The sequence below is a fragment of the Mastigoproctus giganteus genome, chromosome 8 (assembly GCF_048544385.1).
Source record: "Mastigoproctus giganteus isolate SK-2022 chromosome 8, ASM4854438v1, whole genome shotgun sequence".
In the NCBI taxonomy this organism is placed as follows: Eukaryota; Metazoa; Arthropoda; class Arachnida; order Uropygi; family Thelyphonidae; genus Mastigoproctus; species Mastigoproctus giganteus.
In genome coordinates, this window is record NC_143582.1 from 120833201 (window position 1) to 120853981 (window position 20781).

The 20781-nt window shown below is 34.2% G+C and overlaps 1 protein-coding gene across 1 annotated transcript in view; it reads right to left on the bottom strand.

The window, feature by feature from the left end:
- The window catches only part of LOC150081788 (splicing regulator SDE2), a 150983-nt gene that overhangs the window by 60227 nt on the left and 69975 nt on the right, over nucleotides 1–20781 (bottom strand). Inside the window, exon 5 of the mRNA XM_090379664.1 lies at nucleotides 2064–2145. Within this exon, the coding sequence (XP_090235790.1) occupies nucleotides 2064–2145 (82 nt within the window). The remainder of the gene's footprint in view (nucleotides 1–2063; nucleotides 2146–20781) is intronic.

The following is a 20781-nucleotide window of genomic DNA, read 5'->3' on the forward strand; positions in this document are numbered from 1 at the left end:
GATGTTCTAGTTTTTACCGATAGTAATACTATCCAAGGCATTTTACATTCGTTTAATAATATTCATTCTAGACTCAAATTTACATTGGAAAGGGAGGATACGGATACTAAGTCATTAAACCTTCTAAATTTCACGCTTACCCGGGACTCGAATAAAATACAATTTAGCATCTATCGAAAACCTACAAACACCGGTATGCTTCTACATTATAATAGCTATCACCCGTTCACCTACAAAAGATCGATTATCTTTAATCAATTTCTTAATGCCTATAAATATTCAACGACGGAATCTGCTTTAGACTCAGAAATACAATTATTCCATTACCACAATAAACCGAATTAGGGTACAAGCTAAGGATAGGATACAAAATACTACACCAATCAACAATAGTAATATCAAAAAATACTTTATTTCGGTCCCATATGTTGAACAGTGGCACAAACAGCTTAACAGATTCTTTAAAGATACCGAATTTAAAATTGTAGCTAGGCCAATACGGAAGTTACACACTATACTGAACAATCGCTTGGTTCTTTCAGCGTTCGCAACACAAATTAACGATCTGGTATACAACATTTCTTGCGGTGATTGCGACTCGTCTTATCAGGGTTCGACCCGATTTTCTCTTAATATTCGTGTAAATCAACATGAAGCCTCAGTTCGTGCTTTTCGTTCAGCAGCGTCAGAATTAGCCTTTCATGCCATTAACAAAAAACATACTTTTTTATTTAACGAAGCCAAAATACTTAACGTTCAACATAATTATACGCGACTATTAATTGCAGAAACCATTGAAATTAAATTACACGAAAATTCTGTTAATGTTCGGCAGCCAAGGAAGGAAAATCGTTTTGAATATTTTCGTTTGATTCTTTTAATTGCGTTAATTTGATTTTTAATTGTGTTAAATTGATTATTTAATTATTTATATTTTATTCTAATGTACCAGTAAGTTGTCGATTTTTTCGTTTTTTCCGTTTTAATTTCTGAAGGGTATCATACGGAAGTGTTCTACGCACTATATTGAGGTAAACTCCTCTTCTTATTATTTTACTAATATTATTATCAACGTAGAACATATTGAGTAGTACAGCTCTGATTCATACTATCTGATTAATTTTACTTTATTTTCAAATACATGGTCAGGCGTAGTCCCCTGATGAAAAACCTGATCATGTATCAACTTTTATTTTTGCTGCCATCAGATTCAATTGTATTTTTTTTCTATTTCCCCCTTTTTTTTGAACTATGGCTAAATTTATCCACCATTATCTGATGCCAGCTACCGTTATTTTATTTTATTAATTTTACAGGTCACTTCCTTTAAAATATTTTTTATGTTTCGGCTATTATTCCTTTTTGGCTTTCCGTGTAACTCATACTTACATCTTTATATTTATTATAATATGCATACATACAGGGTATTTCAAAAATGATGGTCAATAATTTAAAGGTGAAAAGTACAAACTAAAATAAGCAAAAAAGTCCCAATGAACATCGGGCTGCAAATTAACCATTTTCGAGATAATGCACATTTTCTGTTCGGATCCGCCACTGACTATAGGAGCACTAGTTTAGCAAAAGCTTTGAATCCTTTGCTAAGGGTGGTTTTATTAAACATAAGATAATACATTTTTAATTTTTGGTTTCAGCACTACAGGATTTTACAGATGTTACATGTTACAGGATGTTACAAAAGGTGTTCAAAATGCTGTCTTTGCATCTGTACGCAGATTTGTAGTCTTCTCTGCATTGAGTTGTGAATCCTCTCAGGCATTCCAGGGGCATTTCTGATTTGCTAAAAGGCTCCTTCAACCCAACGCTACATTTCCTCAACTCTGTTAATGTCAGAAGTGTACACCAAGCTTTCTACATGACCCCAGATACAAAAATCCATAGGATTTAAGTCTGGTGGTGCAGTATATTCATAAAATCAGTATTTGATTGAAAATTAATTTTCAACCAAATACTGATTTTATGAATATGCTGCATATATACAATTTCATATTATTAGAAATTTTTTTGCAAAAAAAAATATTTTTTGCCACTGAGCAACTTACCAAAGACATGGCTTTTTAACTTTGTTTCTTTTATCTTCAGCTTTCCTTTTATTGTTTGGCAAGGCATTCTTTTTGGAAAAACCTATAAAAGTCAATAATTAATGCTGTCTTGTTTAATAAAAATTATAAGCAAATGCTTAAAATAAAAATACTGCCCAGTATCAGCTTACTAAATTCTATTTTACAGACTATTTCCGAATACAACAGAGTGGATCGTCATCAAATAGTGACACGAGTCACTTGTTCATGACAATTTTTTTAATTATTCAGTCCTTTTAAATAGTAAGCAATGTCATTCCTGTTACCTGCCACATCTGTACATTTTGTCTCTTATGGTGTGTGAATTAAGTTAGTTGTTTGGAAGATGAAAAGAACCAGAGAAAAACCCTGAGGAAACACCTCTGCTTCAGACTAATTAATTTAGCCATGACTGAAGAAACCATAAACAAAAGAAACTGAATGAAATTTGTTCCAAATGAGTAGTGTAGTCACCATACCCAGAATTTTCTAATTATTTGACAGCCAAACCTTTTTGTTCCTTACCTTTAAATTGATAGTAACTTTTGTTTTGGGTGAAAAGATGTCTATGAGAGAGAGAGAGAGAGAGAGAGAGAGAGAGAGAGAGAGAGAGAGAGAGAGAGAGAGAGAGAGAGAAGACATATTGTACAAAGCACAAGCTTAACAATACTACCCGAGTGGCAAGTCAAGTTTATGCCATTTCAGTTTTCACCTACATAACAATGGATGTGACACATGAAGAACAGTATGCTACTCTCAAATTCTGTTTCTGTCTCAAGAAAACATCAGCTGAAGCATATGAAATGTTAAAAGAGACTTTAGGTGAAGCTACACTTCTATACAGCACAGCGTCAAAGTGGTTTAGAAAGTTTAAAGATGGATATGATACAATCACAAAAATCGCCAGTCCTGGATCTCCAACCACTGCTTTCATCACAGAAATCATACACACTGCTTCTGTAATCGTGAGAGAAGATTGTCATATAGCAGTAAGGCAACTGGTAGAGATGTTGAGAATATCAGTAGGAAGCACACACAGTATTCTCCATGACCATTTGCATAATGACACATGCTTGTGCACACTGGATTCCAAGACTACTCACACTTGAGCAACAACATATTTGCATGGAGGTTTGTCAGAAGCTGCAATAGATGGTTACTGAAGATGATGAGGTTCTGCACAAGGTGATAATGATAGATGAGACATGGCTTCAACATTTCAACCCAGATAGTAAGCAAAAGAAGGAGGGGTATCGCAAATTATGGTGTTGCCACCCCAATCGCCTGACTTAAACCCAATGTTGCTTGGAAGTCTATGTCATTGCCAACACTGAAAAAAAGCAAGAGGTGGTTTTTATTTTGCGGTGTTAGCTTCTGCAGGAAAGGTTATGGTCATCTCTTTTTATCACATTCAAGGAATGGTTTGCCAGCATGCTGTGCCATGTTATTCAACTGTTATGAGACCTTCTCATCTTTCAGGATATAATGCAACACCCATTTTCATAAGCCCTGTACTAAATCAAAACAGAAGCTTCAAGAATAGATAACACTGTTAATTGCACACATTATTCTGTCTTATTTCTCCTCCAATTTTTTTCTCATATTCTTATCATTAATAGATTTCTCTTACTTATAAACATATATCTGTAGCTTAATCAGTAACTTTGTACTAAACCCAAGTGCCCACATTACAATAGATATATGAGCATGTCAGTGAAAGTATTCCTGAAAATTTTCAGTTTAATTTTTAAAAAAGCAGTTTTATTAATCTGTAACTCTATCTCACCATTTCACAGCTGCCCCCCCCCCCCCCAATCTCTATCACACTCATCTTAACATTTTAGAAGGCTTTTTTTTTTTTTTTTTTGTGTGTGAGGGGAGGGGGGGGATTTAGCAACCAATTTATGTTTTGTGCTTGATTTTAAAAAGAAACATAGCAATATACCAGAACAAGTTAGGCATTCTCCTTTCAACATTTATATATTTAATATATACTTTTGCATATTAATGTTTTTGTAAAATTAGTGTTGCTACTATGGTATTTTCAGGTAAAGATCAACTTATAAGCTAGTTTAGGCTTATAGGTTAATCTTAAGGTATAGCCCAAAATTTTTTCAGCTCTCTGCTCTTACATGCACCATGCATTCTGTTGTATACAATGACTTCAAAACATATAAAAAATATAAAACAGATAAAAAAAATAAAAACTGTAAAATTTTAAGGTCAACTTATACTGTGATAAAATCCTAAACTTGCATTAAAGGCACATGATTAGGTACATGCTAAAGGCACACATTAAAAAGACACAAATGAATAATCAATATATTTACAATTTATTACACAATTTCTTTCACATCTTTAAAAACCTAGGAATTTGGTTCATCTGTTATAAAAATGCAATTCATGGAATTCATTAGGTTTACTCTTCAAGTTTCGAAAAATGGACTGTCAATTTTTTTATAGCAAATGCATTTCCATATTGAAGCATCATTTACAGAGAAACCAATTTGCAGTATTCAGTCAACAGGCACACTACAGCCATGTTCCATCTCTCTTATCAATGACCAACCTACAAGAGGTGAAAATAGACTTGACCTAATTCTGTCTTCTGGTAAATGTATAATTGATGTACCCCCCCCCCCCCGAAATGTTCTTTCCATCCAATCATAGCCCAATTGCAATGCTCATAATGCTACCGTATGTGGACTTCAATGTCAAGGAAAAAATTAAGAGCCAGCTTGTCACTTCGCCAGCCTTTCTGGACCCAAATAAATGCTTATTTGCTGCCAGCTGTATCCCGTGGGAATGTCTACTCAAATGTGATGCCTTATTTGCAACAACTCTCTTAACAAGTTGGATCAACTCTATTACAGAATTTGCGGCTTCCAAAGTAGTAAGGATGTCATCAAAATCTAAAACCTGGTGGAACTCTAGCCTATCTACATTGTTTAAACTAAAGCAAACTCTGCACAGAAAATGGAAACTGTCTAATGACATACAAGATAGAATTAACTACTCGAGGGCCAGAGCAATATTTAATAGGGAAAAATCTAGAGCAATCAACCGCTACATGAAAGACACGCTTGACAGGGGAAAGCTTCCTCGTTGCACACAAAAAAGTGACAAAAATCAGGGGCTTGACAAAGAAGCGTGGATGGACCACATCAGCAGATTCTCCAGCATATATCATGAGTCTCAAGTCAGGGAGTGTGAGTGGGATCAATTAGTTGACAATGAGATGGAGTCTGTTCCTATCACTAAAGAAGTAGTGATACAGAGTATTAACTCCCTCAGGCCAACTAACACAGCTGGAGTTGATGGAGTCCCCCCACTTCATGGTAAAGTGTCTTAGTCCTTACCTAACTGAACCACTCCAAGCAATTTATAGCTCTATCCTTGCTTGCCGAGTTTTCCCTGAGAACTGGAATAAGTATGCTGTAATTCCAATGCCGAAAATTACAAAGCCTAACCTCGTGGAGCACTATAGGCCAATATCTACTGCATCTACCCTGTTAAAAGTACTTGAGAAAGCTCTGTTGCCAAAGTTGTCGAATCAGATACTGGCAGGGCAGCCTCAACAAATTCATTATTCAATGACTGCAAGATCAACAATAACTAACCTCCTCACAGTTCAGGCCACGATACTAAATGCTTTCCAAGCCAGAAAGCAAATTGCAATAATTTATGCCGATATAAAAGCAGCCTTCGATAGTCTGGATGTACATGCCTTCCAAATAAAAGGAAATTTGCTAAAGTTCCTACAGGCCCTACTTACTTGTCGATCCATTTATTACCGCACAGATAGTCAGATCCTCCAACGCCAACTCCATGCAGGAGTTCCACAGGGTGGAGTTTTATCAGGAGAGGTGGAGTTTTAATAAATAATACAGGGATTACCTTGGTCTCATTATAGGAATGCTTCTTTTCCAACTCTCCTAGTCCATCACATAACACAATTAAAATACAAAGATAAAATTGATAAATTCATTTTAATGTGTTCCATACCAACAGTAGGACAGCGATTTAATAACCTGGAATCACTGTTGAGACCCCAATCCGACTCCAAACATATCAACCGCCACGCAACTATCAGCCAAGGTAATCCCTGTATTATTTATTTAATAACTATACGGGATATATTTATTGTCAAAAGCAATAAAGCTTGATTTGTCTACACAGTAATGCCAAGCATATCGCAGACAAACTAAAGAAATTTGAAATTTAGATAACAATATCAGAGTCTTTTGTTGAAATGCTATTTTCAGGAACTCAATTGAAGTGAGCTCCAAGAGTTGCTGTTCTTCTAAAGCTGAGAGGTTATTCTGCAAGTTTAGACACTGAAAATGAAGGGTTTCTTGTCCACCGAAAGCTGTCATATAGTTCAAGAAAGGGCTTATGAAACATCTCTAAAAGTGTTCAAGTTCTCTTTAACATATCAGCATTGAGATGTTCACTTAATATGACCACAAAGTCCAAGCGATAAAGTGGAATTAGCATTAATGTTGGAAAATAATGCAAGAAATTAAGCTTATAAAGCATCAGCAAAATATAAAATAAAAAAAAAAAATAATAATAAAAAATAAGCAGCCCACCCATCCATCTCCTCTAACTACTACTACTTTTAATGTATCAAAACTACCCACTTTCACAACACTAAATGGAGGTTTATTCCAACAATCAACTATCTGCTGGCTTAAAGCAAATTTCCACACATCTATACTCTAACCATCCTTCCTCAATTTTAATTTATGTCCCTTGTGTGTTCTCTGAGCAAGAGTTAGGATACCATCAGCATTTAGCTTATACAATCCATTTCAACACTCAAAAATTCACATCAGCCAGATATCTTCACAGGTGCCTCGTCTCCAGATGCTGCAAACTAAAGCTTTTATTGGTAAGAGCACCCTTTTGTTCCCTTTGTCAATCTTATTGCCCTTCTCTGCACCCATTCCAGCAGAACTACATCCTTCCTAAAATGAGGCTTCTAAACCTTTATATCATACTCAAGGTGCGGCATAACCATAGCCCAGTATTCTTATCCCTGCTAGCAAAGTTCCTTATATATCATCGACAAAACTCCAGCTGTTCTGGCATATTGTCTGCACTGCTCAGAAAACTTTGTATCCGACTGCATTATTACCCCCCAAGTCATTTTCATTTTCCACTAGTTGAGCGTAGCACCACACAGTTATGTTTATCTGGGATTACTGTTACCTATATGCAGTACTTACATTTGTCAATACTAAACTTCAACTGCCATTTCTCAACCCATCAGCCTTTTTTCACCATGACTAAGGTTTTTTTACAACACTGGTCCAAGTTTACAATCATTACATTCACTTTGAAAGTGGAATGTGAATATCACTTTGCCTTTCAAGGATATTTGAAATGAGCAAAGATATTTCAAAGTATGCTAATTTATATTGTCATTTTGAGACGTGAATGTGATATTTGCAGGTTAGAGGTTTTATCCAAAAAACAATTTCATTGTGCAGCTCAGACAAGCAAGTTAGGAAATGGAAAAGAAAAAATTTATCTCAGTGTGAAAAAGGATCTGCATGTAGTTTCTGCAGAAAGCAAAGCAGTCAGTGGCTAATCTTTCACAAATCTGGCACTTTTAATGGGTTCTTCAAGTACACTTCACACTGCTTCTGTGATCATGGGTAATGCTTTCATTCAAGTAATGTTATCCCTTTTGTCTGGTCCTGATCATATGTATACTATTACATACAAAAAAAAAAAACGTTTATCGTAATCAGTACTTCAGTTTTTATTATTGGTGTTTCACCTTATTAAGCAACATCCTGATTCGTTCTTGAACTCTTGACGCATTGCATGTCCAGTTGCTGCTGCTTCTTACAGTTTGTATGGTTGCCAGTATCGTTACTCTAGAAAAAAGGTACTGTGTCTGTACTTCTACCAATCCGACTGTTTTACAATAGGACATTAACCGTTTTCTAATTTTTGATTTTAATATTTTCTTTATTTTTTTTATGGTATATATGGATTTCCAGAAATATTGACAGTCAAATTAAAGCACTTTATATTGCTTGATTTTAATGTTTTCTTTTGGTACATGTATACCCTTTTGCATACACATTTTCACTCTGGATCAATAAACAGTGCTGGACAGTTGTATTCTTGTTACATTAGTTACTGTTATCAATTAAGTTGTTTTCCAAAATTATTACAATAAGTGGTGTCTAAGTACTGCTTTAGATTTGCAGGTACATTCTGAGTGGTATGGGCTTCTCTGCATATACATCACAGAATTCATTTTTCATCCAGTGCAACAGCTTGAATACATACAACAGCTCACACCAGCCACGGCCCTGACACCATCTGTACTTGCATTCCAGAGGTGTTCTATGGATTTCATATCAGGTGGATTCGATGGCTAAGGTAGCACCTAGAAGTCATGTATTACGTGAACCACTCTAAAACAATAGCACCAACTTGGAAGGGTGCACCTGAGCAGCCATAATTGACATGTAGTTTTTAGCATTTAGAGTGTAGGCTAGGGGTTTGTGAGCTCCAAGGGATTGTTTGTTATTTGGTTTTAAGGAGCATTAGCAACTAAGGCCATATTGTTCCGGGGATATATGGTGGTCATTCCCTGACCTTTCTGCATCCTCCGTATTTGGTGGTCCTCCAAGGGATTCCCAGGAAAACACCCCCATACAAAAAGGCTGCACCACCTGCCTGTTTCTGTTGAAACAAGAATACTGGAGCGATTCTCTTCACAGTTTGTTGATAGAGTACCTTCCATCTATTGTCCATATGTCATAGCAGGAAGCATGGTTCACTGGAAAAAGCACCTTCCCGACCCCCCAATCATAAATGGTTCAATGATGTTCAGGCATCATTGGCAATGAATACCTTGACTAAGTACCTACTCCAGGGTAGGCCATATGGAAGCGGGTTCATTGGATTGTGGTCTTGGAAACACCACTGGTCATTAAAGTCCATGGCGAGTCATTCTAACAGTTTTCATCTACTGGCTCACACAAGGCAAGACATGGATGTGCTATTGAAAGGGTGGCACCTAGAAATCATATTCAAATCTGCCTAGTTTATTATGTGATGGTACAGAACTGTAAAATAGGCCAGATGTGTAGGTTTATGTGTTGTGTTGTTCTGACCCTTGGCTACCAAGAAGCAGTAATCACCAGGGCAGCTGCTTCCAGGTACTCATCCAGACCACAGGAAGGTGGGCTAGATTCCTCTGGGAAACCAATCTTGAGGGAGAAGAAGAAGAGAGAGAGAGAGAGAGAAAAAAAAAACCATATATATAGAAACCCTCATTAATTACCGATAATAATTAATTACGGATTACCGGACCCCGATAATCCTTACATCGTTTAATACGGACAGCTCTAAAAAAATATAATAAGTGTAAAAATCAAAAATCAAAATTAATTACGGATTACCAGACCCCGATAATCTGTACATCGTTTAACACGGACAGCTCTAAAAAAATATAAAAGTGTAAAAATCAAACGACGGCCTTGATGACTCATGCTGCACAAACAACCTGGTTACCGGCTGCAGTTCAGACAGTTGTTTGTCGTTTGTTCCGCAGTTATGCGCTACTATCTTTTGTCGTTTGTGCTGTGTAGTTAAACAATGTCTTTAAATAAGCCTAGTGTAGGACAGAAGTGTAAGCATAAAATGCTTTCTCTTCACGATAAACTATCGGTGATAGAAAAACTTGAAAAGGGAGCTTCAGTGTCCAGCATCTGTCTTCAGTACGACATCGCAAAACAAACTGTGTCGGAAATTAAAAAGAAAAAAAGTGAAATTCATAATTTTGTTTTCAAGGTTAATGTGGAGAAATAAAAAAGTAAAGTTAAACGAATGCGGATGCCTACTGATAAAGCACTAGATGCTGCTGTGTACAAATGGTTTCCCAACTTCATTCATCTGGTTTGGCTGTGCGAGGAATAGAAATTCAGGCAGCGGCAGAGAGACTGGCTAAACAGTTAGGAATTGAACAATTTAAAGCGAGCTCAGGTTGGCTTTTTAGATTTAGAAGACGGCATAACATTTCAAACAAGAAAATGTGTGGGGAAATTCTTAGTGCTGATTTTGAAGCTGTTGAGCCTTTCAGGAAACAACTTTTATTCAAAAGGAGGGTTTATCAGTTGAACCAGGTGTACAACTTTGATGGGACAGGACTGTTTTGGAGAGCTCTGCCTGAAAACACACAAACGTCAGAGACACCTCTCGGCCCCTATTAGTCCGGTTTAATGAGGGTTTACTGTATATATATATATATATATATATATATATATACAGCGATGAACAAAAACCACGCCTGGAAGAAAAATAAGCAAGGAATGTGTTTCAGCATTGCTGTGTGCAAATGCTGATGGAAGCCATATGTTAAAAACTGTCATTGTTGGGAAAAGCAAAAAACCATATGCCCTAAAAAACATTGTAGTAATGGACGATCTACCGGTACACTACTACAATTCCTGCAATACATGAATTGTAGTAGTGTACCGGTACCACAGAAATAACAATGGATTGGTTCCACAAGAAAGCTGTGCCAGAAATCAAAAGACATCAAATCGAAGATTTGAAAATCCCAGAAGACGAAGTAAAGGCCTTGGTTTTGCTAGATAACAATCTTGTTCTAAGTGATAATGAACATTATGTATTTTTAATGTAAATACAGTATGCACATATGTATATACATACATACATATATTTACTACATATTTTTGACTATGTACATACATATTTTTAATGTAAAATAAACATGTTTTACTGTTATCCACGTACATTATGTTGTTTAAATAAGCTTTACCCACACTACAAAGCGTATTTCATATAATCTGGACTTTCGTTAAAACAGACACCTCTCAGCCCCTATTAGTCTGGTTTAATGAGGGTTTACTGTATATATATATATATATATATATATATATATATATACAGCGATGAACCAAAACATTATGACCATTATGCAAATCGAAACAGCTGCAGGTGAAGTATGGCTCGTGTGCCAGTCGGGACACAGTATAAAAAACACCTGATACTGAGCTCCGTTAATCAGTGTTACTCTTGTTCTTCAGATGGGAAAGGCAGCGGACTTAAGCGAGTTTTACAAATGCCAAATTGTAATGGCCAGAGCCTATCTGAAATAGCACGTCTGGTGGGGGCTCACGGTTAGCTGTGGTTAGTACCTAACCACAGCTGACTGTGATCATAGTCGAAAGTGGGCCGAGGAGGGGGAACCCACAAACCACTGGTGAGGTGTTGGACAACCACGGCTCATCAATGCTCGAAGGCTCTTCCGAATGGTACATGGCAACAGTAAGGTGACTGTTGCTTCACCAGCATTCCTTAACTGGAATGCTGGTGACGGGAGTAATGTGTCACAACACACACAAAGTACATCAAAAATGGGGTTGCGTAGCCACAGGCAGCTCCGAGTGCCCATGCTAAACATGGCTCACTGGCGACAGCGCCTACAACAGGCATGTGAGCATCGAAACTGGATCTTCTTCCAATGAGTGACTGGAAGAAGGTCACCTGGTACGATGAATCATGTTTCCTGTTGCGCTATGTGGACGGCCAGGTATGTGTGCATAGTTTACATGGGGAAGTGATGCCGCCTGGATGCACTGTGGGACGAAAACAAGGCAGTGATGGCAGTGTCATGCTTTGGGCGATGTTCTGCTGGGATACACTGGGTTCAGTCATCCATGTGCCTGGCACTCTGGCATTTACCACTTACCTAAACATCATTGCTGACCAGGTACATCCTCTCATGGCAACGGTCTTCCCCTCTGGCAGTGCCGTCTTTCAGCAGGATAATGTGCCATGCCACACCACTCAGTGTTCAAGACTGGTCGGAAAATAAGGAAGACTTTCAGGTATTGCCCTGGCCTCCAAATTCTCCAGACATCAATCCCATCGAGCATCTGTGGTTTGTGTTGGAACAGAAACTCCGATCTGCGGCATCTCAACCACGAACCTTACAGCAGTTAAAGGATCTGCTGGTTACGTGTTGGTACCAGATACCACAAGACACACTTAGGAATCTTGTAGCATCCATGCCTCGCCAGATACCAGCTGTTTTGGCTGCGTGTGGAGGACCAACATCATATTAGCTAGTTGATCATAATGTTTTGGCTCATCGGTGTGTATATATATATACAGTGGAACTTCTCTATTACGAAGTTCTATTTAACGAATTTCTCTATATTACGAATTTTTTTCGCAAAACATTGCACCTTGAATCGAAATTACATGTAAAATTAACCACATATAGCGAAGTTTTAGTACCGCAGTGAATTTCGTTTTCCCGAGCCAACATCAATTTACAAATCTACCCTATGTATTGTAAAGTTTACGACCACTTTTAAGAAAACCCATTTGGTTTAATAACTCTAACAAAAATGAAACAAAGACCCTCCTACGGGCGTCAATGGCCACAAGTATTCACTAAAAGGATGATTAATTCCAGATGCTAATGTGCAATTTCGGAGGGAAGCAGGCCATATATTTGAGCGGCTGTTTAGCAGTAAATACTTGAAAATCTTCAAAAATGTTTTTACTGATTTTTTTTAAAAATTCGTTATAGAGAGACTAACACTTCGCTATATGGGGTTAATTTTACATGTAATTTCGTTTCAAGGCGCAATGTTTAGCAAAAAAATTCGTTAAATAGAAGTTCGTAATAGAGAAGTTCCACTGTATATATATATATATATATATATATACACACCGATGAGCCAAAATATTATAATCATATCACTGTATATATATATACACACCGTTGAGATGAGAAGCGAATGCTACCATAGTCGGTTTTTAGTAACGCCTACTGAGTGACATTCGCTTCTCACCTCAACTGTACCACGTGACCTTCTTGTCAATCAGTATATGATATGTCCATTCTCATCTAACTGGATTCCCAGTAGATGGTTTTCATGAAATTTTTTTTTTTTTATTTCGTTCATCATCGATCACATAGGCTATATATGCTCTTGTATTTTTTTTTCTGAAAAGTAACATACAGCATACATTAATCATAAATTTTCTTTCGTGTATATATGAATGAAAGCAGAATAAAAGAAATTCACAAAGTCGTATATTTCTTCAAAGTGATTGATAGGAAAGGTCACGTGATACTGTTGAATTGGCAAGCGAACGTCATTGAGTAGGCAGTACTAACAATTCACTATATGGCCAGCGCAGCGAAGTTTGCGGTGTATGTATCGGCAATAGAGTAATTTTTACAATTGCGGAAACAATGTCGAAGAGAAAGTGTTTAAGTATTAAAGATTGTTATGATATTGACCAGGGGTTTTAAGAAAAAAGATGCTGTGGAGAAATATGGCATACTTGCAAGCAGTTTATCTATGATTTTAAAAATCGATAATCAATTTTAGATGCAATTGAAGAAGCAGACAAGAAACGAATTAAGTTGTGTATATACAAAGATGTTGATAAAGCTGTTCTATAATGGGTGCAAATGATACGTAAAAAGAATATACCAACATCAGGCCTAATTATTAAGCAACAAGCTCTGAAATTTGCACAGTCCCTTGGACATACAGAATTTAATGCAAGTACTGGGTGGCTAGATAAATTTAAGAAGTGCCACAGAATTGTGGAAAAGGTTATTTGTGGAGAAAGTGTTAATGTAAGCAAAGAAGATTGCAACAGTTGGAGGAACAATACCGTAAAGAAGATTTTGGAAGAATGAACGTAAGGATGTTTTTAATGCTGACAAAATGGGTTTATTCTTTAAATGTTTACCGAATAGAACACTTGCTTTTAAGGATGATAAATGTTTTGGCGGAAAACAAAGCAAAGAAAGAATCACTGCGCTAGTTGGAGCAAATATGACAGGAAGTGAAAAATTAAGACTTTTAGTCATCGGAATGTCAAAAAACCCAAGGTGTTTTACAGGCACAAAATCTTTGGAAGTTGACTACGCCTTTAATAAAAAAGTATGGATGACAAGTGATATTTTTGAAGAATGGATATTAAAACTAGACAAGCATATAACAAAAGAAAAATGAAAATCGTGTTGGTAAACGACAACTGTCCGGCACATCCTGCCAAACTTAAAAAGTGCGAAGTTGTTGTTTTTACCACCAAATGTAACGGCGAAACTCCAGTCAATGGACCAAGGCATTATTAAAAATTTTAAATTTCATTATTGAAAGAGAATAATAATGATCAATGCATTATCAGAAAATAGAAACTTGGAGGTTACAATTAAACTTAGAGTTTGCATCTCTGAACTGGCAAAAGTTTGGACAAACGATGTCACTGAATACACTATTCAAAATTGTTTTTCGAAAGCGGGATTTGCATTGAATACAGAAGTCGAACAACAACTGGACGAACAAAATGAACTGCCCCTTTCACAACTGAAAAACTTTTGGACATTATTAGAATCATCCGGAAACATCGAAAATGAAATAACACTAGATAGTTATGTTTATGTAGATCACAGCAGAACATCCAAATGAAGATGAAATACTGCTGAACAGTTTTAGACATGACCACGATCACGAAGAAATTAATGCTTCAGAACAACCCGTAGAAAAGCCAACTAACAAAGAAACGATTAACGCTTTTAAAACGGTTCGTATGGGTCTACTGTTTTGTGAAAATGTTCCTGATAGTGTTTTTAATGCTCTAAACAAATGTGAGGTTTTCTTTGAGAATCAGACAATTTTTTAATTGTATTGTGCAAACGAAAATTACAGATTTTTTTAAATTTGTGATACTTACCGGCAAAAATTGTGTACACGTAATTTAAATAAATATGTTTTTGAAATCAAATACATTAAAAATAAATATAGATTAATTTTCATTTTCTAATTAGATAATTTCTAATAAAAAAGATATTCTCTGTATAACGAAATTTCTTTATAATGAATTTTTTCGCTGGATTTATCGAATTCGTTATAGGGAAGTTCGACTGTATATATATATATATATATATAATTATAATTATTGATAAAAAAGTAAAGAAAGTTAAAACGAAAGTAACTGTAACTAATATGTATTTATGAGTCAATGCAGTTGCAAGCAATCATGCAATGCACCCATAATGTCTATAATATTACGGATAGTATAAAGAAAATAAATCCAACAATAATACCATCAGGGACCTAAGACAACGCAAAAAAAAAAAAATAAAAATAAAATAAAAAAAATAAAAATAAAAAAATAATAATAATTATTATCGCTTTTTACCGACAATCTAGATGACGTCAACTGGGGCCAACCACCCAGAATGAAGGCAAAAAACGACAAGGTTCTCTGTTTCTGTGATGATCAATATATGCTAAGTAATTTAAATATAAACCAAATATAAACCGGTATAGGCCGAAAATAAATCGAATATAAATCGAAAGATGATAATAAAATTTAGAAATATTAGAATCAAAGGTAAGAAATATAAGTAAAATATAAATGTAAGCATATATTAATCATCGTTGACCCGACAGAGAACGTAATTTAATGATTAAAATAAGATTAAGTATATAATACATACTACATATTGACCGTATCTAGGACATAATGTAATAGTCGTCAAAATAATACGTGGTGCCCCCTATGTGATGGATACGGTAAAAATAAATAAATAAATAATTAAATTAAATTAACGCATAGAGAAACATGCAGATAGTAAGAAGAAAAACTAAAGGAGTAGGAATAATAGAACCTGAACTCCACAAAGGCGAAAAATAGTGGTATAGATAAGAAATAGTTTCTCCTACGTCCTCGGATTGCCCTAATAATTTCGGAGAAATAAAAATAAAGTGTGTAGGACAGTTTAAAGACATTACAAGATATAAGTTGTGGCTCGGGTATGCCCGGGATCGCAAACCCGTTCCTATAGTAGGACCCTGAGCTGAATTTGCATGTTATCTCAGCGTGAATTTAAGTAAATTTAAATGAATTTAACTATATATTAACTAAAAAAAAAAAAAATGATACACTGTAATTTGCAAGCCAGTGGGTACAAGTTTTCTACGCCGTAAGACACCAAGAATGCAAAGTGTATCCTATTTACATATATACATGGCACTAAATATAACGATTATATTGGAAATTATATTAAAACAATAGGTTCAGAAAACAAATTTTTGAAATTAATAATGTTTATCGCTTTCCTGAAATGATATTTCAGGTAAGCGATAGGGAAATTATTATTGATCAACCTGCCGTACAACACTGTTAAGCCCGCTGAACAATTTTTATTACTATTGCAGATATAAGCAATCCTTAGACATTGTGATAAAATTGTATTAGCATGCACTGATTTTGATATATTAGATTTCCAATTTGTAAGGCTTACTACGTTAAAATTGAATGCATCTCTTTTATTATATACGTTTACGTCTATATTATTATTATGCAATATTATCTGGATCTTCATATGAAGATTCAGATAATTTGCTATAGTATCAGAACTATTAGTTTTTTCCAATACAAGTTCTACTGGATATAATTTACTGTAATCCTGGACAAAATGTGGACAATTAAAAACACATATATCATCTAGGTATCTATATATAAGTAGGTTATCTTGGAATTCTCTTTCTGTATAATGTAGATAAAGGTTTGCGATTATGCTTGATGCTGGACTTCCCATAGGGGTGCCAGTCACTTGTAGGTATAACGATGTTCCGTCATATATATAATTATTAAAGATGCATAATTTTATTAGAGAATCCAATAGGTTAAATCAACCTTTATAGCATTTTTATTTTCTAAATATAGTTTCTGGAGGTCGACTTCTAAGTTATCAAGATTAATGCTCGTAAATAGACTGTTAAAGTCAAATGTTTGTATTTGATGAATATTGTTATTTTTTAGAGCATTTATAATAGGTAAGTTATTATTTATTATAATAGTTTTATTTAAGTTATTTAATATAATTTTAAGTAACTTTTCTAAAGTTTTTCCGGGAAATTTAGCATAACTATCTCTACATGATGTTATGAATCTAAAAGCAATTGGTGTTTTGTGAAATTTGGGTATGCCATATATAAATGGAAATTTTAGGTTATTATACTTTAACTTTAATTTTTTATGCAATGCAATTAATTTTTTGATTATTATATTATGGGAAGATGCTATCTGTTTATATGTATGGCTAGACTGTAGTTCATTTTTAATGATTTCTATATATGATTTACATATGATTGCATAATTACAAGCAGCTTTGTCAACGGGAGTAATCACAAAATGTTCATGTATATCTTTGAGCTGCCTATTTATTAATTTGGTATTATATAGATTATCTTGTATGAATTTCAATTGATTATATTTGCTAGATATGATATTAAGCATTGTAAATAGCCACATGTGGTATGCTTCAACCGGTATGTTATGGTTGTATGCTGATCTTATGCAATATTTAAGTAAATCTAGATATAACAATTTTTTAAAATTAGATTTATTAATAGGTAAATTAGGTCGAAATTTAAAACCCAGTGATAAAATATCTCTAAGTTCAGGATATGGGATTATATCTAAATTGCCGGTTATAATGTGATTATGGTTAGGATCCACGTATCTATGAAATGAAGGTTTGTGGCAAACACATGTATCCTGTCCGATATTAATATTGTGAAGGTTTGTAGCTATTGTTTTATAGTTACACGCTTTAAGACCAAATGGTCTAGAATATCTAAATCTGATATTAATATGTAAGTTATTAATAGGCAGCAAGTCATTACGTAAATTAATAGTTTTATGTATATCTAAATTATCCATTAATTTATTTTGAAAGTATAAGATGAGGACAGAATTTTCCAGCTGCTTGCTAACATTCAAAATATGACATCTGAATTTGACAATGTCTGATATGATGTGCATAAGATGAGAAGATACAAAGACGTAATCATTGGTTTTTCTATTTAGTGCTTTGAGTACACTAAGTTTGATACTGAAAAGTGTGTTGTGTATTTTACTAATATTTATAGCATCCGTGTCCCACATTTTGAATAAATCTATAAAGTCTCCTAGATGCTCTCGGTTGCTATTATATGTGTTGGATTTACTATATTTCCTATTGCGATTATATTTACGAAGTTTGGCAATTTGAAACATATTATAAACGCAAATATCTTTTAAATTATTCGTCAAATATTTTTGATTAAATTTATTATTTAGACCGTATGGATATAGTGTTTTATATTGTAACATGCTAATATCTTCTTGCAATAATCTATCATTTGTGTTATTAATTACGTTAAGTATTGAAATGAAAATATTACCAAAAGTATGTTTTTGGAAATGTCTGAATTCAATATCATGTTCCAAATTACCTGTTTTCTTGCTGGATTTGTTATTATAAGTTTTAATATCGGAACGATGAAGGTTCATTCTAATATTTAGTTTATTGCTAGTTTGACCAATATATTTAACATTGCAAGTACGACATGTGATCATATATATATATGACGTTATTCATTTTACAGAATATATGTGAATTCGTATTAATTGTAGCATGATTTGGATGCATATAGGGGCAAGTAAGACATAATTTGTTGTTACAAGGTTGAAATTTAAGAGATGGTGATCGGATATTAGTGCCAGAAGCATTATATGCCAAACTGCTCTGTAAAGTGTGTGATATTTGTGTATGTGTCGATGTATTAACATGGCTAGGATTACTATCCAGGGCAACAATAGTATCCTCGGTCACTTTTATCCTACTCTGCCGATGTAGTATATTATTATTATTATATTTAAGTGACATAATAAGAGCAAAGTTAATATAAAATAAAGTAAAAGCAAAGTTAATATAAAATAGAATCAAGATGCGCAATCATAAATCCATGAAGGTAAAATTAAGAAGGATCGATGCAGTTAAGAAAATAGAAAAAGAAGAAAAAGCAATCTTAGGTAGTGTGTACTTAACCCAAGCAAAGCTTTTGTATATAATTATAATTATTGATAAAAAAGTAAAGAAAGTTAAAACGAAAGTAACTGTAACTAATATGTATTTATGAGTCAATGCAGTTGCAAGCAATCATGCAATGCACCCATAATGTCTATAATATTACGGATAGTATAAAGAAAATAAATCCAACAATAATACCATCAGGGACCTAAGACAACGCAAAAAAAAAAAATTAAAAAAAAATAAAAATAATAAAAATAAAAAAATAATAATAATTATTATCGCTTTTTACCTACAATCTAGATGACGTCAACTGGGGCCAACCACCCAGAATGAAGGCAAAAAACGACAAGGTTCTCTGTTTCTGTGATGATCAATATATGCTAAGTAATTTAAATCTAAACCAAATATAAACCGGTATAGGCCGAAAATAAATCGAATATAAATCGAAAGATGATAATAAAATTTAGAAATATTAGAATCAAAGGTAAGAAATATAAGTAAAATATAAATGTAAGCATATATTAATCATCGTTGACCCGACAGAGAACGTAATTTAATGATTAAAATAAGATTAAGTATATAATACATACTACATATTGACCGTATCTAGGACATAATGTAATAGTCGTCAAAATAATACGTGGTGCCCCCTATGTGATGGATACGGTAAAAATAAATAAATAAATAATTAAATTAAATTAACGCATAGAGAAACATGCAGATAGTAAGAAGAAAAACTAAAGGAGTAGGAATAATAGAACCTGAACTCCACAAAGGCGAAAAATAGTGGTATAGATAAGAAATAGTTTCTCCTACGTCCTCGGATTGCCCTAATAATTTCGGAGAAATAAAAATAAAGTGTGTAGGACAGTTTAAAGACATTACAAGATATAAGTTGTGGCTCGGGTATGCCCGGGATCGCAAACCCGTTCCTATAGTAGGACCCTGAGCTGAATTTGCATGTTATCTCAGCGTGAATTTAAGTAAATTTAAATGAATTTAACTATATATTAACTAAAAAAAAAAAAAATGATACACTGTAATTTGCAAGCCAGTGGGTACAAGTTTTCTACGCCGTAAGACACCAAGAATGCAAAGTGTATCCTATTTACATATATACATGGCACTAAATATAACGATTATATTGGAAATTATATTAAAACAATAGGTTCAGAAAACAAATTTTTGAAATTAATAATGTTTTTCGCTTTCCTGAAATGATATTTCAGGTAAGCGATAGGGAAATTATTATTGATCAACCTGCCGTACAACACTGTTAAGCCCGCTGAACAATTTTTATTACTATTGCAGATATAAGCAATCCTTAGACATTGTGATAAAATTGTATTAGCATGCACTGATTTTGATATATTAGATTTCCAATTTGTAAGGCTTACTACGTTAAAATTGAATGCATCTCTTTTATTATATACGTTTACGTCTATATTATTATTATGCAATATTATCTGGATCTTCATATGAAGATTCAGATAATTTGCTATAGTATCAGAACTATTAGTTTTTTCCAATACAAGTTCTACTGGATATAATTTACTGTAATCCTGGACAAAATGTGGACAATTAAAAACACATATATCATCTAGGTATCTATATATAAGTAGGTTATCTTGGAATTCTCTTTCTGTATAATGTAGATAAAGGTTTGCGATTATGCTTGATGCTGGACTTCCCATAGGGGTGCCAGTCACTTGTAGGTATAACGATGTTCCGTCATATATATAATTATTAAAGATGCATAATTTTATTAGAGAATCCAATAGGTTAAATCAACCTTTATAGCAT